Source organism: Cynoglossus semilaevis, chromosome 6 (assembly GCF_000523025.1).
Source record: "Cynoglossus semilaevis isolate Cse_v1.0 chromosome 6, Cse_v1.0, whole genome shotgun sequence".
NCBI classification, from domain to species: domain Eukaryota; kingdom Metazoa; phylum Chordata; class Actinopteri; order Pleuronectiformes; family Cynoglossidae; genus Cynoglossus; species Cynoglossus semilaevis.
In genome coordinates this window covers 8,865,202-8,888,551 of record NC_024312.1, presented here as the reverse complement: position 1 = coordinate 8,888,551, position 23,350 = coordinate 8,865,202, and the positions used below count along the sequence as shown (strand labels likewise).

The following is a 23,350-nucleotide window of genomic DNA, read 5'->3' as shown; positions in this document are numbered from 1 at the left end:
GGGGGGGGGGGTGGGGGGGTGGAGGGGGTGACTCCAGGACAGGAATGGCAGGTTAGTAATCAAGTCTGTCTGCTAGTCTGCAGTGGTCATACCACAGCCTAATAACTGGGTTGGTGTTTATAGGCCCAGAATAGGAACTTACATGTTAGAAGGCAAAAGACAGAGAGTGAGCGGGGGAGAAGATGGGGGGGTTGGAAGGTAGAGGAAGGAGACAAAAAGCAGCTCTTTGTGTGAGCGGTACTGCCTTTCAGGGTGAGAAAAACAACAACACAGAGACAAAAAGGTGGCATGCTGCCCACGGAAAGGTTCCACCCACTGAAGAGTGTTACAACAGCTAACACTTCGACGTCAAAGTGAACCACTTTTAACCACTGAATAACATAATACATTCATATGAGAGTTGGTGGGAAAAAAAGCAATTATATTGCAATTTGATTGGCAAATCTGGCCAGGATGAGGGTAGGTCAAAAAGTTCAAATTCTAAAACATGTTAAGACAAGTTTCTTTCACAGTTACATTTAATCTTTGTCAAGCGCTGAGCATGTGTTTATTTTTTGGGCGTTAAGCTGTTTGTTGCATACAACTGATACGATTTTCTTACATAGCAGAATGTGTAATAAACCCTGTTGAGGCTAAGCTTGGATTTCTGGTGATGCCTATTGGATAAATTTGGCATTGCTTTTTACTTTCACCAATATGGAATTCACTGGGAGCGTTTTCTGTCAAAAGCTTGTGATTAAAGTCTAGAAACCTATAGCCTGTTGTTCGGCGTTGGACCCAGTGATACAGCACAATATACACTTAAATCTCTATTTATACGTTACATGAGCTCCCCCAGCAATCACCACTACATATAAGAGGTGAAAACTTCGTACTTGTAAAAGCAAAAAGGAAAATCAAAGGCCAGTGCTGACCCTTACCTTGTTCCCGTTGTTGGTCTCTCTGCTCCATGGACACCAGTGCTGAAAAGTGAGCCTGATCGTAGGCCAGGACCAGCGGCGAGCAGTGACAGCGGCTCGGTGGCACCTCCAGCGGCAGATAGAGTCCCCCGAAAGGGATGGGAGCAAAGGCTGAAATAGAACCACGACACCATGTTCAGTGTCAGTCCATTTTTTTAAATCCATCTAATGAGATGATCAACAGCGTGTGGTCACTTCACCTTCTCCTCCTGAGTCTCTGAGCATCGTATCAGCCACCACCACAATGGGCCTGCGCAACACATGAGCCAGCACGAAAACATGGAACTCCTCCAGGCTCTCATAGACGGGATCCTCAGAATTATCCACACTAAAAAATAAAAATACACGTTGAGATCATGTGATTTGTATTTTGCTAGAAATTAAATCACACAAGACAAGGGGGAAAGGAGGGAAGGAGAGGCGAGGTGGAGAGCTCTCATGCACACAACCACCAGGGGAGGAGAGGATGCACAACAACTAAGCCACGTCGACACATTTACTCTAATAAAGAGTCTTTTAATGTGAATCTCTGTTTAGGGGTTCATCTGGCACTAGGACCATCAAATATCCCTGATTGTGCTGTTAGAGTCTAGTTCAACCGGAGGTTTAAACCTTGAGACCACATAAGAACTTACTTTCTTAAAAAGGAGTGTTTTTCAGTGACAGAAACCTCAGACCGGGACACAGAACTGATGGAGTTGGGTGTTGATCGGGTTGTAATTTGGTGTAAATATCTCAGAAGTTTGTTGGTCCTTTTCTAACCAGAGTCACAAGAAGTTCTGATTTGTTTTGTTCTGCAGTGAAGCTGCCTCCTACTCTATCCTTTACCCTTCTTTTAGGTGTTTTTATTGGGAAAAAAGTGGCAATAAAACCAGAGTCTAGATCTTTTTTTTTACAATGTCTGTAAAACCATTATGCTCTACCCTGTCTTGTTAATAATTACAGCGTGATTAACAATCCATTTTGTCCAAATTAAGTCGACAAAAAAACGACAGTGAAAAATAGTTCCAGAAGATGGCAGTAATTCACCCAAAACAAAGCGTGGGGATGGGTCAGGGGCAGCTCTGAGGAAGAGTAATGTTTTTTTTTTTTTTTATTATAAATAGCTAAAAAAATACGTTTTAGATTCTAGGATGTGGTTAAAAGGGTTTTGGTTTATTTATTGAACACATCTTTTAATTAATATGTAATGTAATAAATGTAATGTAATGTTTTTTATGTAATAAAATAGAATTAGGTCTGTAATAGACTCAACAAAAAGGCTACATTACTCTTAATTTAATATGCAATTTAATAATTATGTATTGCAACAAATTAGTGAATAACAATCAGTACTGACCCAAACCAGTGTATTTTATTTTCCTGCTCATCTTTAAGACTTATTTTTATGTCATCTAATAAAATAACTTCAATGTTTTAACTTTAATGTTGCTGTGCGTTGGTGGTAAGACATTTCAGTCAAGATCAGCAAGGTTCCTGAGATTCTTTTACAATTTTTCTTTCTCCAGCACTTAAGTCACAATGCTGTTCAGTGAGAACGATGTGTTTATTTTGGTGAACATGGAAACAGAGAGAATCACAAAGGTTGCAGTGTGTGGGAGGAGGAAACCACAGTTAGTTTCCATTCTGCCTCGGCAGCCTGAGATAAAGCCGGGCTAGCAGTAATTTACTAAAAGAGGCAGGGTCTTTTTTTCAATTTTTATCACCTTTAGCAGTGAGGAGTTACCCCCACAGATCATGAGAGAATTTAGTCCACCAGAGCTGAGTAATGCTTAAAAGAGCCAGCAGATGGCACACTCTCTCGTGGGAAATTCAGCAAGTTTTTTTAGACAACTCAAGAAGACAATTTGAAAGAACAACAGTTCTGGTAGAAACAGTTACCCTGACCGATGCATCTTTGTGTAAAGGTCACTTTTGTTTTTCCCTGTTGGTTTCAAAGAAAAGAAAAGTCCAAGCAGAGCTGGAGACAAGAAGCGCAAGTGCATTCTTTCACTGAAACAAACAACTTTGTGTACATGATGGGATTGGAGTTACCTACCCTCCACTGGTGTTGCCATTTTTGCTAAGGTTAGTCCGAGGCTCGCTGGAGGCCAACTTCAGCAGCTCGTTCCACTCTCTCTCCCATTCTTCCTCAGTGTAAACCAGGCCTGACTGCAAACACACACACACGAACGAGAAACACTGTAAAAACATTTTTTATTATTCATTATTTGTTTTGAAATATTTCAATCTGTATCAACAAGGTCGTCTCCCGGAGCCAAGCATATCTGAAAACCAGTATTAAAAGTATTTAATGAAAGGTCGAGTGAGGTGCCCTTGGTGAAAAATCTGACTCAGACCTAAAAAAAAATACAATGACCTAGACTCATAATAAAAAAAATGTTTCTTAACTATTTTAATGTGAAAGTTCTAAAGCATTTGACTCCCACCTCTTTGTTTTAATAAAGGAAAGATGTTCTTGGTGTTATTTACATCTCCTTTACCTCTCCAAATATTATATCAAAGTCAAAGCTCTAAATGTATGTATTCTTATAATAAACAGTATTGTTACTTTCATTCCAAAATATGAACATTTGTCTTAACTGGGTCACAATATAATGTATAAAATTCTTAATATAAATACTATTTCTGTGGAAAAGTATAAAACAATACATTAGAATTGACATTTTCTTTTCTTTTTTCACAGATAGTCCTGCGCTAAAAATACATGATTGGTGCATAACACTCTTTTAATCCAGTCTTAGTCTCACAATGACAAAACAACCTTTATATATTTTTCCCATTTATCTCAACAACACAGCACCAGAATTTATTATGATTATTTATACACTGACAAATACTGCAGAAAAATAAATAAAGTTTCCCTTGAGATATCCTTTGATTTGTGCACATCAAACAGAGACGATAAAACAAGTGGACCTCCTCCAAAAGCACTCTTTTCATCTGTTTATACCTTTATCCCTGTGCCTAGATTTTAATATTAATAATTAATATATAATTGAGTTCCTTATTCATCCCCACAAAGTCAACACTGTGATGTCAACTGACACGGGCAAGAGAGGTGCCATTAAGTACACAGGAGCCACCATTAGGGATATGTGATTTCTCTGGGATTTGAACCCAGGACTCTTGAAAAAAGAAAGAAAAAACTGGGTTTGATGCCAATAACTGAATTCAGGTACAGAAACACTGCTTACACTTACAAATGACCAATTGAATCCAATCAAAGTATAAAAAAGGAGGACATGTTTTGAGTAAACATATGGAGTTGTACCTGTTGTACCTGTATCTGTAGAGGATCATCTCACCTCCTTGTTTTGTTGTGTTTGCTGCCACCTCCACCTCCTCTTCAGAGCGTCTCTCTCTGCTCCACTCTTCATCATGGTGTACAGCGATTTCCTCAACATCAGGTCCCGGTCATGGAAGCCCCACATCCCTGATCAACACAGAGAAAGCTAACCGTTACTGAATTCTACAACCGAGGACAAATCATACAAAGAGCAGCTTTAAAGAGAACATCAGACTTTAAGGTTTTCGCATGAGCGACTCACCTAAAGAGGCAGCGTGCAGAAGGCAGTTCCCATCCCCTGTGGTGGCCAGAGGAAGCAGCTTCTTACAACTGGTGCACATGGTGGACCACCAGTTCAGCCGACCTGCACACACACACAAACACACAGAGAGAGTCAGCAATCAAACAGAGGCCTTTTAAATAAATAAATATATATAAATATATATATATATATATATATATATACTTATTAACAGTCTGCATTCGGCATCTCTGTTTATGCTACATCTTTTTCTTGTTTTGGAAGGTATTTGTTTGTTTAATATATATGAAGATAAATCAGGAAAACTCCCTCAAAGTCATAGTTTCTCATTTTGTTCAGCTCAGAAAATACCTCTGTTTTAAACCAAGATGGCTGCCTCCCAGTTCAACTGCAGTTTAAGCTGTGCTTTCATACTACTTTACCGCCAGGTTTTTATCTTTGCGTCTGTTTTTGTGAGACGTGCACGCAGCACTGTCCTACAGCAGCCTGTGGATGTGATGCTGTGTTCTGGGTATGCGCTGAATTTCACCAAATCTGAATGTTCATCAGCTGTAGCCTCATTGTTTTAAGTTTGACTTGCACATTTTTTATGTTTTGTTTTTAATGTCACCTATTGTCTGATGTCCACAGACTTTTGAAGGGGTGTCAGATCAGGTCTGACCAAATCTAAAGTGGTGTGAGTGATTTGGCACAGTTTTTCAGTCTAGTCATCTGTAGTTTAACAATATACTGTTATATCCATGTAGTATAAGTAGTAGTAGACTACTGGACTTCCTGCCCAGCAGGACTCACCAGCCTGCTCCAGAGCCATCATGGTGGACTGCTCTATCAGGTCTCTCTCAATGAAACTCCTGAAGTCTTCACTGTACACGCTGAGATCTGGGAGCTGGAATGTGTAGATGGGCATCTCCAGAGGGAACTGCTCGTTGGTACACTCGCTGGCCACCTGCAACCGCGCCAGGGAGACGATGGCAGAACTGGCGTGGGAGATCCCGCGGGACAGACGCTTCTCTACAGTGAGAGGACAGAGAAGGAGTGAAAGGATGACTGGCACTGAATGAAAACAAAATGATCTGGTTAAAAAAAAAGTGCTGGTTCCTCGCTGTTTCAGAGGAGGCTCTACCTTGTGCATTGTCCTCCTGCTTCTGCACACACGACCTGTCGATCCTGCTGACATGGGTGGGCGTGTCACGAGTCTCTGGCTCCTTATAGTACCGGCCCTCGTTGAAGACCTGCGGCAGGTTGGCAGTGTGGACCTGCCTGAGCTCCTCATAGTCATTCAGAGCTGCACTGAGGTCCCAGTTTTTACCTGTAGACATGTCAACACTATCATCAACACCAGGTTTTCAGTCATCCAGGTCACTTTAACCATAGCAGTTAAAACCATAGGCAACTAGTGAACCAAGACAGTCCTGCTGCCTGTGTCCTGCTTGGTATAAAACACTTCTCTCTGTGTTTCTTTTCATAAAGAAAGTGTTTTTGGGTTTTTTTGTTTAACAATAAACCAGATGAACTTGTGACTGAAAACTGAGAAAATGTTATTGCTTGGCAGAAAAGCAAAGCCAATGTTTTACTGAAATCCAAAGTTGTTGTTTTTTTTTTAAAAGAGGCATGCCTCCTCTGGGGGGCGCCAGAACGATATTAGTGAAGGTAAAAAAAAAAAGACTAAAAAGAATGGCAGGGAATTTTTTTAAGCCTGAACTATAACTTCTAGAAACGAGTTGAAAAGGAAAAACTCAGCATTAGCCATGACAAACAACTGTAAAGATTAAATTCATCTCTGCTGCAAAATATACATCAATTCCAAATGTCAATCTGAGTAGCACATGGTGCAGCCACCAGAAATAAAACTTTAACAAAACCCTGGTCTCAAAGTTCATATAGAAGAGGTGACTGAGTAACTTCCTATGAAGTTCAATTAAATATTAGCATTCACATAGATAGATGTGCTAATACCTGCATTAAATCTGCACCACAGCAGACTTCCGCAAAACACTTAAATCTAACGCGAATGCCATTACCTGGAAACATACAAAGCGCAGGCTGCATGTCTGTATGTAACCTGAGAGCACGATTGTGAGAGAGCATCCATTAATTGACTTCCTCTGTGAAAGGAAGTCATCTTGTCTCCCCCTCAACTTCCAGACATGATGATTCTTGGCAGTCATGAACATGAACAGCAGCACCACTGAGCAACATCACTTATGCCAATCAATGCTAAACTAATTCCACTGAACAGATCTCAGCCACTCATGCTGCACAAACCCAGGAACACCATTAGGTTCTTGGGTATGAATCCACTCAGCACCTAACGCAAGGTCACTAAATGCCTCTACACCAGGCTGCCATTACTGTAGCATAGAGAGGGTGGTCTTAGAGCATGACTGGTGTCAGCAAAAAAAAAAAAAAAAAAAAAAAAAAAAAATATATATTTTTTTAAAAAACGTATAAGGGGGAGACACTTGTCAAAAAAAAAAAAAAAAAAAATATATATATATATATATATATATAAACGTATCAGCAGTGAGAAATTCAACGGTATTGTCTAGTGGTTGCAAGTAAAGATTTTGTTGATTTTTCTCTTGGTGATGATGAAGCTGTTTTGTCATAAATGGATGATGTAAATACACAATGACAATTCTTTTGTCAGAAAAAAAGAAGCATTAGTTTATATTACAGGCTTGTTATCTCTGTCCATTAGAACGTCTTTGTGTCTTTTCATCCAGCAACCAGACCATGGAATAAATCAACTTTCTATATATTTTATTTAAAGAGACACAAAAATGGTCTGAAACAGCAGACATCTGCAGCCATAATACTTTGAAACAATGAAAAGATTATTTTCTTCCTCTTTCTATTTCTTTTGAATTCTTTTTAAATCAAACTGCATGTTGACAAACTTACCATAAAGCATTCTTGTGGTGGGTACAGAATTTGACATTGTTGCTGTACACATTTATATGGGTGTGATAATCTACAAAAAGTATGAACATAAGGCTATAATAAAATTATCTGGTGGTAAATATCAATGGGCATGGCCCATCTCTGGCCCACGGGCTGCCTCTTGCCAACCACTGCCTTAGAGCATAAAAACTCACTGACCATCCTGGAATGTTGTGTTGACTAGTCAACGCAAAACACGTGGTGATTGTTCCCAAAAAAAAAAAAAAAAAAAAAAATCATGCTACCATCCAGCCAATCCAACACACCAGCATTCTGTTGCCGAGTGCACTTTTGCTCTCCTGTGTTTTTTTCCTAAGTAGCACTCTGCTCCTCAATGAGTTCCAGTGAATGGGCACAAAGCTCTCCCTGGGGAGCGCACTCGTAAAACTGTCACACTGGCCTTTAAATCAGGACGCTGGCTCAATGTTGCTGCCCCCGCGCCTCTCTGTCCCCTTTCTGCCCTCCTTTGTTTCCTTTATTTTTCCTTTCCTTTTCTCACTGCCCTCCCTCATCTGGTCTGCTCACCACCAGAGGCATCAGCTGATCCAAACAGATGTTTAAAAAAACACATGTATCAAATAATCAGTCTCAACAGACATAGGACACAGGATTTAGATTTCTTACCCTCCAGCAGGTCTCTTGCCAGACCCGGTTCTGCCCCTGTGGACCGAACAAAGTCTGACAGGACCGCGTCCATGTCCAGAGTCATGTGATCATGTGTGTGCGCTGCCCAAGGTGCAGCGGTGGCCTTGGTGGACGCCAGCCTTCACGTTCTCATCTGGGAAACAATAAGAATAAGAAGAAATAGACGGTCAGTTTTAGTCACACACAAAATCAACAACAATCCTGACCACAGTCACAACACACATTTGACCGGCACGCTGTTATTTAAATCCCAGCCAGTTCCACACCCTGCTTGCACTGCTGCGTAATGCTTCATGGAGCTGATAGTTCATAGCACTCCATTACCAACTGCTCCTCCCAGCTCTTGCAAACACATCAGTGTAGATGCTACATCAACAGACACCTGCATATCTCCACAGCCTTTAGTCCAGAGTCCGTGGTCACAACAACAGAAAAACTATTGGCCCTGTAAGAACGAACATTATTTTATACTATAAATGATTCTAGCCAGAGCTTCATACATTTTTACTCAGCGATTCTAAAGAGTACAACTCTAATTGTCAGGCTTATATTTATTGCATACATCATGCAAGACAGGAACAGGAGGGAGGGTGAAGTGTGATGACACCTACTGGACAACAGAGAGAAAAAAGGGAGAAATATTTCACTGAAAGAACACCATCCCAATGATAAAAGACAGAAAGAGAGTTACATTCTGTGAGGATCATCCAGAACTGACCTTCTGGACCGGAGAAGATGTACTAGTACTAGTTGTACTAGTTGTGGCCTGGTTATTATTTTTCCTAAATAATATAATTTCTGTTACCACATGGTGGTCCCGGGTGGACTGCTTAACTGTAATGAGATTACATTATACACAATGGCAGTCAGATTAGCCCTGATACCTTGAAAATATTAAGAAATAGAGCAGTGTTTTCCAACACATAATCAGGAAAAAAAAACCCACGGCACACATCCAAACAAAAACCTCACTAAAAGTATATGTAATTAAAATATAACAATCTTCTAGTTTAAATGACATCATAATTGACTAAAAACTCAGCATGTTTAGTTGAAGACAATGCTGATATACAGGCAGGAATTGAAGAAAGACACTCACAAAGATCTTCTTCAACAGCTCTGATTATCTTTTCTTAGTTTTAACACCCATCTGCGGAAGAGTATATAATTGCCATGGCACAGTGGTTGGGATTCACTGCAATATATAATGAATGAATAAATGGAATTATTAAGCAAATTAGGAATAAAAAAATGTAAAAAAAAAATGTTAGCATTATTTATTTATAATTTACCTTTTAACCATAAAACTGGGAGAGTCAGTGACTCTGTGTGGACTCATTAATGTGCGTCTTACTGTGACGTTATTTGTTTTCATCAGACTCCAGAACTGAGCATTATAGCTACAGCAGGTACACATTACACCAGTGTTCTAATTAATCAACAAGGGTTGCCTTGTTGGGCCATAAACAACATTTGTAAGATGGAAATGCACGCCCTCCCTCAGCTACTGGAATGAACGGGCCCATGCATAGTTTTCATTCCAGGACTGGAGTGTGCAGCTTTGTCAGTGGAGAAACAAACACCCACATGACTACAGTTCTAACACTAGCCCTCTGTTAGTGTACACAGGAAGTTCCATAGCTCCCCAGTTTGGTGTGTCTAACCTTTGGAGGCTTGACAGCATGCTGGAAGCACCTAGACATCCATGTCTCAATAAATGGAGACACCACCTCACCCCAACAGCCCTGCCGTCTCCCTCTCTCTCTCTCCCTCTCACCCACTGCACCACATGACATGAGTGACTGCCCATCAGGTTTTGGATCAGTGGTGTGAAGTGACAGATGCACTGAGAATAGAGCCGACGGAACAAATGTTGTTCCCCACTCCGTGGGGCTGACATACAGTGTTCAAGGATGGCTTTGGACGTAAACAGGAAATAGTTTGTTTGTTTCATCAACTCAGTCAGAATTACTAGATATTTAGAAAGCCTCCTCCTTAGTCTGTAGCATCGTCGGAGAGAAGAAAAGGTCCAGGAATCTTCTGTCTTTATCACATGAATTATTAATGAACGGCAGGCACACTTAAGCTGAGGTTTAGCTGACCCAGTTACTTTCATCCATTTTTATTGTGTTGCATTATTGAACCAAGGGAGACTGAGCTTATATAAATTACAGGGAACAGATATACAGTTTGACCAGATGGATCAAAAACTGATAACAAACGTTAAAAGACAATGGATGAAACACTGTGTTTGCTATTAATACATGGCCAAGAGTTAAAAAAAAAAAAATCTAACATCTTTGATACCTTCAAGTGGCAGGTCCAAACACTTCCCAGAAGGGAAAACTGAGTAATATATAAACATCACAATCTCAAAAACCATACCAGTGTGACAAATTCAGCACCTTGAAAAGTCAGATAAGGTCAGATACTTTGAGCCGTAAGAATTTAAGAGAAAAATGCAAATTAAAACCTGTCAATAACAATGAATTTACTCCCAGGACAAACTATTGACCTGCTGCCTTAAGAACATTAAAATCTCATGGCAGGCTTCAGGCCTGATTCTTTATTCTCTCAAGAGATAAACATCCAAGGTCATCGCTGACAAACAACAATAAGCTGCTAATTTGAATCACTGTATTGCCTTACACAGCAAAAGCCCTCATGGCTGGTATTGGTGGCTTTAGCAAATAACACAGCTCTGGTCACGATTTGGTTTCTTTTACCTAAAGGAACACTTCAGTTCAGTTAGCCATCCCTTTGGGAGGTAATTATGACTCAGAAACACCCAACTGCATGCTTGTCTACCCGGCAGCAAAAACATGTAGGCTAGAGGAAGCCAGGACTGTCCAGCTTCCTGTGACTCATGATTACAATTAGCATATTTGTCACACAGTGTACCAGACTGCCTTGTGGAAAACATGGCATTCTGACATAGTGACAGACAGCAAGCTGAACGGAAAAAAAAACCAATATAGATAGTCAAGTAGAGCTTGACATTTGAGGGGGGGGATTTTTTTTCCTAAATAAAAGTTTGGACTGTTGATGTGTTGATAAGGGCATGCTTACTTTGCAGGGGGTGCTGTGGGTCTGCTGTAGTCCATGCATGGTTTTTACTGTTCAATGGTGTGTAAAAAAAAAAAAAAAAAAAGCAAAACAAAAAAGAAAAAGGGAATGAAAAATGTTTTGGAGACAAAATTACTCAAAATAATGGAACATAGAACAGTGTTAATGTTAGCGTACCTTTTACACTTATTCAAGTGTAAACGGTTGCACTTGGATAAATGAGTAAATAAGGTAGATATAAATGATTATACTTATTCTACTGTGAGATGACTTTTGTTTTCCTTCTTGTTGGACTATCAATCCTAACTTGGATTTGTTTTACCTTGACAAAACATAATGATTAACCGCAATAAATATACTATTTTATCGGGAAAGATACTTCCTCAAGTACAAGAATCCACATTTCTTGAAACCCTATGGTTTACCAAGGTCTGAAAACACAACTTACTTTCTGTATTTTTGCTGCAGGTTGTTGAGAAGCCATCTGATGACCACAGGACTATCAGGACCAGGCACAACTCTAGTCCATGACTTCAGAGTCAGTTTCACAGAGAAAGACCCTGGGGACGCAGAGGATTCTGAAACACAGAATGAAATATTCTCAGTTTTCCTTTTAACAAGGTTTCTGTGAGAGTCCTGTCGTAGGGTGTACAAAGGTTCAAAGGTATTTTAGGACTCTGGGCATTAACGTAAAAAACAAACTCTTTGCACTATTCAAAGTTTGTCAAACAACACTAATTTTTCTTGATATATACAATATATATATGTTATATGGAATATATTCTGTCATCATAATGCAGACCCAACAATTGACCTCTATTTTGTATCTTTGATATTTATTTTTAACGAGTAAAAAAAAAACCCTAGAGTCGTACAAACTTCTTTTATTAGAATCTCTGTCTCTTAATTTAAACACAGCTCACTGTACTGCACATGGTAAAGTTGGAAAGTGGCAACCCACGCACTGTTGCACATTTTTATCGAGGACCTAATGAAAACTCACTGCTCTTACAGTGTAGTCCTTTAAACACAATTACAAGAGGAAAAATATGCGTATTTGGTTCCTTGTCAACAAGATAATGTCATTTAATAAAAGCAGATTTTTTTTCCCACACCAACAACAACTAATGGCTATATGTGGTTTTTCCACACCAACAACAACTAATGGCTATATTCCTGTCATGCGTGTGTACAAACAGAACATTTTTTACTGTAATAGGATGAGTTATAGCCCAGATAACTGTCTCCATTGTGAGCAGCAATCGCCCACACATAAGGCACATATGCACAGAGGGTGGGAGGTGAATATACTCTTCAAACACACATGCTAATCTTGTGCATTGCATCTCCTCCAGAACTGAAGCATGTTGGAAAGTAGTGTTTTACAGCCTGGAGTACAATGCTAAGCATGACCTTCATTCATGCAAATATCAGTATTCAGGAATATATAAACCATCAAGACTAATGATGACTTTTAATTATTTTCAAATGTTTTTTTCCCCCACTTGTCACTTTGATGTTGTTAGCTTTATATAATTTTAACAATCTTCTGCTCTAAAAGAAGAAGACAGGATTCAACAAATCAATAAGTTTAAAATGCAGGCAAGTGCATTCGCTTCACTGACATACCTACACAAAATCATTCAACATAGAATTCTAGCTATTTCTATGCGCCTGCCTCATAATTTTCTGCTATGGATAATTTGCAAAACCTACGATTGCAAGCACTAAGTAAAAACAACTTTGTTCCTTTACTAGCAATAACAATTACTCATCTTATTAAAATTTAACTTTTTCAATTGCTCATGCTCTGCTCTGTCAACATACTATGAATAGGGAGGAGGTAAGTGAGAATAGGAGTGGTGTAATCTGGAAAAAATTACTTGTTAATTACTGGCAGAGACTGAAATACACTGGAAAAGAGTGGGTGTAAATGGGCGAATCGAATGCGACAAAGTTAGGTGGCTAACAGGGCTAGTTAGATGCTAGTTTGTGTGTGTATAGTGTATTATTTGCATGTGTGAAAACACTATCCGGTTCATGTCAACCACGCTTTTTGCCCTCCGTTTGTGTACAAATCTCAACACGCACCAACATGTGCCCTCAGAGAGCTCAGCCGACACACAGGCGGCCACTAATAAAAGATGTCATTCAGCCCAGTCTAGGACTCATTCACATTCCTGTGTACAGCTAAATGTCAAGCCACCCTCTCAGTAACGACCGGAGGGGAAAAAACATCCTACAACAATAGGTACTTTGCTGGTTTGATGGATACACTAAAACCATACAATAACTTCAAAATGTGTTCATAATTCAACACTCAGAAAAGCAGGCTAGAAAAAATATAACAGTAACGAAAATATATAACAGTTCAAATACTTGCAGACTCATGTCGTCCCTGTACAATAAAATAGCAGTCAGAGGTTTTAATGCAACCCAAAAATGAACCAACGCCATGAACATTTGAATGTTATTTGTTAATTAAAAAAATAAAAATCAATACAGTGCTGTAGATACACTTTCGTATTAGAAAATATTGCGATATCTCAGTGTTTCGACACTTTATTACGCTACTATTACTAGTTTTTTTTTTTGATAGCATTTGGTGTATCATATGGTAGTCTGGGGGTGCAATTATTATTTGTGGATTCACTATTTATGAGACACAATTTCAGATTTTGGCAAATCCAGTTGTTGAAAGCAGCACCCAAGGAGTAAGCAGACACTCCAAAGCCCTGATTATGTCAATTTTGACCAACATGGCTGCTTTAAGCAACCGTCAACTTCAACTGATCACATCCACCATACTTTATTAGGGAATAATCAACCATTTAACTGACCTTTGAAGAATTACAATTACAATAACCAAAAAGAAGCACTTGTCCGATTTCAACATCAAGAGTACAAGATTAAATCAGGGGTTTCTAAAGAGAGTAGGAGGAGCTCTGCTCTCTATTCCTCCTCACATCAGCCACGGTCTCTCTTCCTTTTCCTCCTACGTTAACAATGGCAAGCTTGTATTCATGTTGATTGATTACGTGCCTGGGTAAATGTGGTAAAATGTGAGCTCACACCACACTGTCATATGCTTTAGAACCTGTGAGTCATTTCATCATTTCCTGGGTGACATGTTCAAGGCTCATCACATTTTCCCTGCAGTCACCACCAGAGAGGGCGCTGACTGACTGAGTCAGGACTGAGTCCTACTTTATCCCTCTATTATTGTGGACCGACCGGTGATACTGTCACTGCCTTCAGGGCCCACGGAGAGTTACATTTACTTTCTGTGACCTCAAAGCACCCCTGAGAAATCAACTGCCGAGGCCCAACTACCACAGATAAGGAAATGGAGGGACACATACACACACATACAGGAAAAAACACTGCATGACACTCACACAGACTGAGAGGGCTTGTAAAACTGTGACTTCCAGACAGTCCGTCATAAGACCACATAAAAAAAAAAACACTTTCCCCTTACGTCTTCTTAATTCTTCTCTAAGCTCACACTAAAGTCCAGCATCTGCACAACAGCATTTCACATGCTGTGAGAATCATGCTGCCAGAAGCAGTAATGTCACATTTACATCTCACTGTTGCACCGTTCACTGCCAGCACAGCATGTGCTTGCAGCAGAGAATTGTCAAATTGCACTAAATGCATCGTTGCATAAATATATGAGGTAAAATTCAACATATGCTGTAGTGGACGGTAGGCCGGATCTAGACTTCCCAGATTTGTGCTGGTAAATTGAAATATGGACTGGCTGCCATTCCATGTTTTGTTAGTAAACAGTTGGCATAATTCAGTCATAATTCAAAGCAATATTGGACAACTACTACCAAATAGTCCAAATACGTACTACTAAGTGTACTTTACTACTACTTTTCGACATGATGTAAAAAAAAAATGCAGTCTTAACTCACATAAGTATTTCATAAAATGGGCAGTGGTTCCACAGAAGCAGCCTGTGGTTACAGGGTGTGGAACTTACAGAACATGCAAATTGTTTTGGCAGTAAAGTTGTTTGATGCTGTCAGATTCTCCAGGATTGTACATATAACAATAATTTATGATGTAGTTTGTTTGTTTTTATTTCCAATAGTTTTATACTAGTACAATATATAAAAAAACAGACAGAAAACAGCTTTTATTCACTATACCTGCCACCGTGAACAGAAGGAGAAGTGACTTAAAATCAAATTTACCTGCGTGCAAACAACTACTTTGTAAACAGGGAACACACTACACGTGTTTTACTGTAGCCACGCCCTGCAATCACATACAACAACGGATATCTTATTCCAGATTTTAGGTGCAGTATGTGGGTCATTTATGAGAACATAGACCTTGGTCACACCTTTGAACGATCTCAGATGACAAAGGCCTGCAGAAGTCCAGTGGCAGTGGTAAACAACTGAAACTGACTTGTTTTTAAGGCAGAACTCAAGTGCGGTACCTATCTGGAATTAAGGAAAGGAATAGTGCAGAGCAGGGATTCTTTACCATAGGGACGTGGCCCAAACAAGGGCCAATGTCACCTAGAGCAGTGTTTCCAAACTTATTTTCTGGGACCCACATTTCAAAAGTCACAAACCTTCTGACCCAAGTCACTCCTGGAAAACATGATGTGAGACGACCCAAACAAAATCTCTCTTGCGACCCACCTGAGGATCGCGACCCAGTCTTTGGGAAACAATGACCTAGAGGGCGGCTACAAACTTTCTGTTTTGTACCCTTGGGTCACAAGGGCTGCAGGGATGGATTGGTTTTCAATTTAAGACAATCGACATGCAACTGTAATCCACGAGACAATAAGCAACAGTACAGCTGCTCACCACTTAGTGGCAGTAATGTGATGGCAGATGTTCAACTAGCTCCAAACAAGCAGGGAAAGTTATTGAGTAGCATTTAAAACAGCTTTTTAAACTGTAAGTGTAAGTTCAGAGAGGATTGGAGGTGAAGAGCATTTAGTGGAATCAAACACCTGTTCTAACAAGGACAATACTTGGTCCAAATCTCTATCCATGGATTTTCTCTCAGACGTTTTCCAATATACTGTAATGTGGCCCAACGGCTAAACTAATTCTGCACAGGTGCTCTCAGGTTTTTGTGTACGAACGATATGAGTTTTCCTCCCCGTCTTTGTTCAATAGCTTGGTTTTTCATTTTGAGAGCATTATTTCTTCATTACTGATCTCTCTATTGGACAAATTCTGAGGAAAACCTGAATTTTGTTGTTTGCTCACTTGTCAGCTGTCTCAGTGTCTTTCACTTTGTACAAAGACCAACAACCATTCACACTCATAACTATGGTAAACTTAGAATGGCCAATTAACCAATGTGCACTTCTATTAGTTATTCAAAAATGCCATTAGTAACTAACTGTATCCGATAAGATATATACACGTCAATAATACACCAACAGACCTGGTAAAATGAGCCATGTATGTTCCTTAAACTTTCTTCAAGTGCACCCACACAGCATCCACTCAGAGAGTGTAGGTGGAGTGTGAAGGAAAGATGTTCAGGCCAGTAACATAACTGACATTTTTAAATGATGCTGTTAACTGATGATGCATGTTTGCCGATTTGGAACATTTATATTTTGCAATTTTTGTTGCGGTATAAGATTTGGCTTCTATTATGTACTGTGTATGTAGAGGTTAGCGAAAGCTAAGTGGTGAACTAATGGTCAAACGCTAATAAATTCTTCTTCACTACAAGGCTAGTCCGGAGGCTAGCAAACATTAGCAAGAAAGTGGGGGAAGTAATAGATGTAATTTAATTTGCTTTAATCTTAATTGAATGCCAAATGTCAGGACGGGAGCCCAGTGTAAAGGCCAGATGGGGCTGTATAATGTCTCTGACATGATGTGACATTGACTTGACATGTAGTGAAATGAAATAGTGCTCAATATGACACTTTCTCAAACAGGAAAAGGAGGTTGAAAAACAGCTAAAAAGTTTTCCTGTATTTTTCTAATAAAACTACATTATGTCAGACTGCAGCAAAGCTGGACGGAAGTACGTCCCACAACCTCACACATTAAATAAGGCACAGCATTGAGTGTGAGCACTGTACAGCATTCACTGCGATGTTGTTGTGGCAGCACTTATGCTTCTCATTCATCTCCAATTAGCACAAGAACATTGAGCCTTGTGATAAAAATGTTCTCTCTGGGAAAAGAGGAAAATATGACCAAGGAGAAAACTGAACAGTACCACAGTAATGAAACTGTTAGGGGGAAAAGAAAAATCTGTTTACTTTGGGGAACTCTGAAAATGTACGTAAAAGTGCAAGCAGATCAAAAACCTGACAGTGTTATAGCGAGGTTTATGCTAATAGAAAAGGGAAGATTTATAGTAAGACTTGAAATTATATAAATACAACATGTCTGTAGGCTTATTAATTTCAGACTGACACCTATGTCAGAATGACCAAAGTGCCAATAGGAGGAGACATTTCTATTTTAGTAGTGAAAGCGTCATTATTAGTGAGCAACACTGTAGTACAAATGCAATGTTCTGGGAGTTCAACTCTTAAACCTCAAATATATGTCACCTCTCAGAGTCATGGCTGACATTAACAACCATAAACAGGCTTTCTGACAATTTAATTACAGAGTTCAGACCTGAATTCCAACTTGAATGTTTGAAAAGAATTTCAAACTTAGAGGAGAAAGTAAATGTCTATGCTGCATTTATTGTTATTATTACCACCTATGGCGTCATTTTTGGCTCAGAAATGACCCTTGACCTGCTTTCCCTAAAGGAACCTACTCTGTTGCCCTGCATGAAAATTTAAAATCGAGTCACCAAGGCTATGCTGTGCAACGGAGCTCCATTTGGAATTAGAAACCACTCCCTCGCTGATAAAGGATAGGGGACAGCTAAGCCAATTTTGTCCAATAATGACAACAAAACATGCAGCGATCAGGCTGAGAGCCGACAGGCAACTGGAGTGCCAGTCGGCTCTCGGCCTGATTGCCGGTCGAGGAAAGCCACACAAACACAGTTGATGGAGGACAAACAGAAAGAAGATCTGTAAAATATAATATCTTACTCTTGTTACCACATATCCCACAATATAAAATTACTACTACTGTAATCAAACTCCAGCCACTGTGTCTGGATGTTGGAGTCTCAAAGCCATCTTCAACCAAAGAAGGTAAAACATAGGAGGGAAAATAATAATAATCAAGTCACATTTAATTTCTAGTTATTTAATCTAACAGAACTTGTCAAGATAGTTGTCATCAACGTTGTGTTGGCTTGCCTCAAATAAGTTGGACAACATAACTAATTGCCTGCAGTTCTGTAGATCTGATACAATACTGTGTGTCCGTGGATTGGTACAGAATACAGACCATGTGTAGATCACGTCCAGCTCAATCTTAATACTGGCTGAATTTACTTCTCTAAATCCTAAACATTCTAAATGTCACATAGTCAGTCAGATAATTCATGTGACGGCGTAGGACCACAAGGTCAATTTTAAAACACAAACCTATTTTCTTAACTTCTGTAAGAAAGTAGGTACTAATGACCTACTGCTGTTTCGCTAGAGTACATCAATGCAATGCAAACCAAAATCAAGAAACGCAGCAAAGTAAAAGTAGTATTATTTCAGTAACACCTAAACACCACAATATTTCCTGGATTGATTATCCAAAAATGTTACTCTCAAATCACAAAGCATGGTCAGTAATCTGGATTCCAGAGTGGAAGAAAATGTATTTTAGATAAATATGACCTAGATTTTAGATACCAGATGTTGTCCGAGTTTCCCAGGGCGAGAAAATGTTCTAGCTTTAGTTTAGACTTAGCCCAAATATGGCCCAAATCTTCAATGCTAATATAGGACACGTGCATGTGTACCACTCTAATTTTCAAGATGCAACGCATTCTATCAAAGTACTGTGTACCATATGTTCCTGTGGGCTGTGGCCTGTGCAGCCAAGTCAGGTATGGAAACCAAACAGGGATAAAAGGGTGTGTTAAAAAGAAAACCATCTTAATATGGAAAGTTAACTGTAATCCATACTGCAGTCAACATGTGAAACATCGTCACAGCCTGATGAAGCTGCAGCCTGAGAGGAAACAGCGGGCGTAATGAATTTTCACAACTTTATGGTACAAGACATCTGACCTAGTTTGTGTGCGACTTATTTAGATTTACTATTCACCTTTTCTTTCATACACATAAACAGGTCTTTTCCCACTCTGTGAGATGTTTAGACCCACAGTAAAACCACAGCGGTTGTGGCCCCTCCGTGGCCTCCAACTGACCTCCCCCTGCCCACAGACACAGCACTTAACATTGTCCCCCCACCTGGAGAGATGTCTGAGTAATAGGGGCAACTTCAAAGCCCCGCCATGATTGGGTTGTGATTATCATGGCCACTTGACTTATGTCATCTGCCCCAAAGGATTTAAGTTGAGGGACTCATGCATGGAAAAATGGACCCACCCACGCCACCCTCCTCCCCAAAGGTAACAAGACATTAAGCCCCCAGGTGCTTGTGAGAGTCCTGCTGATTTATAAGAATGAGTATTCAGAGAAAAAAAACAAACATTGCTCCAAAAGGTGCCCTTGTGAATAAGATGATGATAAATCCCCCTTCCTCACCCCTCTGCCACCCCCATAACCCATGCTTTAGTACAGTGAAAGCTAATAATTATACTTCTTAAGTCGACAGACGTTTGCAAAATAGCACGTCACTCATTGCCAGATTGCCCAGATGATGACAACAGTCAACAGTCAGTCACCATTTTTGCACTAGCATTGCACTACTTCTCCAGGACGGGACAAGAATTCACTGTGGAAATTTACTGATCAGGTGCCAAGTAAACCCCTCTCTTCCCCCGGTATCATGCTGTGCTGGAGCCCCTGTGTGGAGCTGGCCTGACTTGGCCTTGTTTGGCTGTGCCAGGGGCCTGGCAACCACAGGCCTTGTTTTGTAGCTCTGCCTCATCTTTTAGGAGTTATCCACAAATCACACTTGACCACTGTCAGCTGACTGTCTCAACAAACTAAGCGAAAAAAAAATGTAACGACGAGGCAGCGGTTGGCCCACGGTGCAGGGAGGGAGGGACGCCACTCAAGCTTACGTTGGGTGTAAATCATCATCTGGAAGATGGCATGAATGAAACCTTTAGAGACCTCACTAATGTTCCCAATTTAAACACGCTCCAGGCTTAATGGGTCTTCACCAGGCGATGTAAATAAGGCTCCAACAATCTTAGAGTAATAACTGAGGGCCCTCACGAGATTTACAAATATAGTTGGGAGAAATTAACCAGGCCAGGAGAAGGAAGGGTGAAGAAACCAGACAGAAGGCTGGATGAAGTTATTATTGAAGCCCTAAAAGATACAAGGATGTAGAGACCTGATGAACCATGTATATGCTACACATCAACGAGGAAGGCATACAAAATTATATAGCTACAGTATATATATATATATATATTTATATATATACACACACACACAAACACAGAGAGACAGTGTATAGATACACAGTATACACACACACTACAACACCAATATCTGTGAGTGAGCATGCAGATTGCAGCTTCAGGACCATGTACACAGGCTCCAGACAATACCCACAGACCTATAATGAGAGCTGTGGCCTGTCCAGCCGTTTCATGAGCTGTCGACCAAGAATTAAACGGTTTCTTTGCGAAACAAGTTGTTCGAATCGAGACACGTACAGGCATCAGGGCAGGTGCACCTGTCTGCAGTGACAGCCTTTTGTGTTCACCGTCAAACCACGGAATCGGCCTGCGTGCCTGCGCTGCCGTGTGCGGTAATAGGACCGGAGAAAATTGCAAAGGCAGGACCGTTGTTCTCTTACCGTCTCTCTTCACTCATTAACTCCCCATCGTTAGCGTGGTGTGTCCAGACCTCTGACGAACCGTTAATTCCTGCCAGCGTCTCTCACTCTGCACTCTCTCTCTCGCTCAGCCCCATGTCATATTTCTCCGCTGCAGCAGAACTAAGCCACGCCCCCTCTCCCAGCTGCTGGCGCTGACGTCAGCCGAGGAGGAGGCTTACGCCTTCAGGTACACTTCCAGTTATTAGCCACAAGAGGCCAATGTTTCTGCGGAAAAACACACAAACAGGATTAATTTACGGTAACGCAACTAAACATAAATTCCAGTTCGTAAAACAAAACAAAAAAAACTTAACAGTCTATGTTTGAACGGTGCACCACCTGTTGAGAAACAATGATCATTTTATGTTTTAAACAAAGAAGAAAAAATAGCATGGCAGACATTATTATTGTTTAAAGTTCTAAGATGTACATCTTTGCAATTTTAACATAAAACATGTCTCCCAGGCATTTAGAAAAGCTTATCACTACAAAAGGTTCATTATCAAATTTTATTCTATGAGGTTTTTCAATGCAAAAAATGAAAAATCTTAAAGTCAAATCCTACCAAGGACTCTCAGATGTAAAAAGTTGCTGTTTTCTTTTTAAATCCAATTTCTCTTAATACCTTTTGACTTCCTCTCATTTTTACAGTTTGTCCTGTTATTGGTACCCGTTTCCTTCTTGTCATACTTTCACCTTCTTATCCCGATGCTAGCTTAGTTTTCCAGAATATTGATCTACCATCACACACACGAATCCCTCACTTTCAAACAGCTTTGTCTTTACAGCGCACAGATTTTGATAGCAATCACATGAGAAGATGTGGATTCAATATTACAAGTGTACTCTTTGGGGTAGGTGGGAGTCTGTGATTGGTTGGAATAGAACAACTAAAAGTGTCAGTGTAGACTTTTCTTTGGTGACTCAGAGTTAAACACACAGACTGGCGCAGAAATTTTTGACCTTTATTTGACTTTAAAATGAAAGATTCCTGACTTAATTCTGCCTTATTAAAACTCCGAGGAAGGAGATTCCACTTGTTTTTATTCTCAGGGAGCACGGTTCAAACACTGTGAGAAGAAAAGGGCTTGACTCAGACATGAGCAAGAAGGATTCAGGACTTGAATCTTCTTTTTGGGTTTAACTTTAACATTCAAAAGACCTGAAAATGTCTATGACCCACAGATTATGAACACATACAGTGAGCATAAAATATTAATTAGACTAAAGACATTTCTGATGGAAAGACTTAAACTATGGGATGATAGGACCTCAGAATTTAATTTAATGACCTTAAGGTAAACACTGCAGACGCAGGAATGGAGATGGAGTCTATAGAAATGACTTGACCTCCAACACTGGGGCCCGAGGCAATTTTCTTACATTTCTATGGAGACACTTTGAAAAAAAACCCCACATGGACATGAACACAAAGAACGACCACTATTGTCTATAGCAGAGTCGAGGTAAGAATAAGAATCTGCGTAAGGATTTGAGTTTGGGGTATGTTCTACTTACTTTCCTGCTTTTACTACAGTTACTACAGTCGAACGTAGGAAAATAACCCAATGGTTATTGTAGAGATAGAGATAGAGATAGAGATAGATAGATAGATAGATAGATAGATAGATAGATAGATAGATACTACACAATATGCTGAATGTAGTTTAATTATTTTTGAAGGTATTGTTTGAATATCACTGTGATTTACAATAATGCTTGGGTTTCAAGTAAGTGTTGACTAACATTCATTTTGTGCTGATATCACAGAATTATATTAGCTTTGCAGCTTACAAATGGACTTTAGGATCACTACTGCCACCTACCGAGCTAGAGTGCGTGCATCGGCGTCAATCTGTGCCTGAATTGGGGAATAAAAAAGTGCCTTTAAATTCAGAATTTTCTATACATTCCTTTAAATGTGAATAACTGTAATTAAGGTCCCAGGCTAATTAAAAGTTATCTACACACTTCATGGTCACGACACCGTGTTATTTTCTACGGGGGTGGGCGCTCTGCAGGTGGGATGTCTGCAGTCGCAGGTGTATCAGGTGTTGTGGTCACCGAGGGCGGAACCTCCCTGTTTACAGTCAGAGAAGCAGCGGCGAAAGCTTTGCAAACACGCACCCATTCAGCTGCAGCCGTTGCTGCTTTCTAGTCTCCACATACGCGCTGACCGCAGTCCATCTTTTTGTCCGGGGTTCGCCTGAATGAACTGGTCCAGCCTGTTATAACACAGCTGGTGGATCGATCTGGAGAGCAGCACACAGGCTGTTGCTGCTGCCGCCGCCGCTGCTGCTAC

General features: G+C 40.1%; 1 protein-coding gene across 7 annotated transcripts in view; it reads right to left on the bottom strand.

Annotated features, from left to right (window-relative positions):
• otud7a (OTU deubiquitinase 7A) overlaps positions 1-23,350 on the bottom strand; it is a 40,619-nt gene that overhangs the window by 8,977 nt on the left and 8,292 nt on the right. For 4 of the 7 annotated variants that reach the window (XM_025056518.1, XM_025056519.1, XM_025056520.1 and 1 more), the window contains 10 exons: positions 21,028-21,273; positions 11,613-11,742; positions 8,078-8,231; positions 5,634-5,819; positions 5,303-5,521; positions 4,511-4,612; positions 4,268-4,395; positions 2,998-3,110; positions 1,160-1,287; positions 921-1,070 (listed from right to left, as the gene is read on the bottom strand). In XM_025056518.1, coding sequence (XP_024912286.1) covers positions 921-1,070; positions 1,160-1,287; positions 2,998-3,110; positions 4,268-4,395; positions 4,511-4,612; positions 5,303-5,521; positions 5,634-5,819; positions 8,078-8,162 — 1,111 coding nt within the window. In that variant the 5' untranslated portion in view covers positions 8,163-8,231; positions 11,613-11,742; positions 21,028-21,273. Of the gene's footprint in view, positions 1-920; positions 1,071-1,159; positions 1,288-2,997; positions 3,111-4,267; positions 4,396-4,510; positions 4,613-5,302; positions 5,522-5,633; positions 5,820-8,077; positions 8,232-11,612; positions 11,743-21,027; positions 21,274-22,874; positions 22,910-23,175; positions 23,314-23,350 lie in introns of those variants that run through there. The other 3 variants (XM_025056521.1, XM_008311780.3, XM_025056522.1) reach the window with 3 other exon arrangements.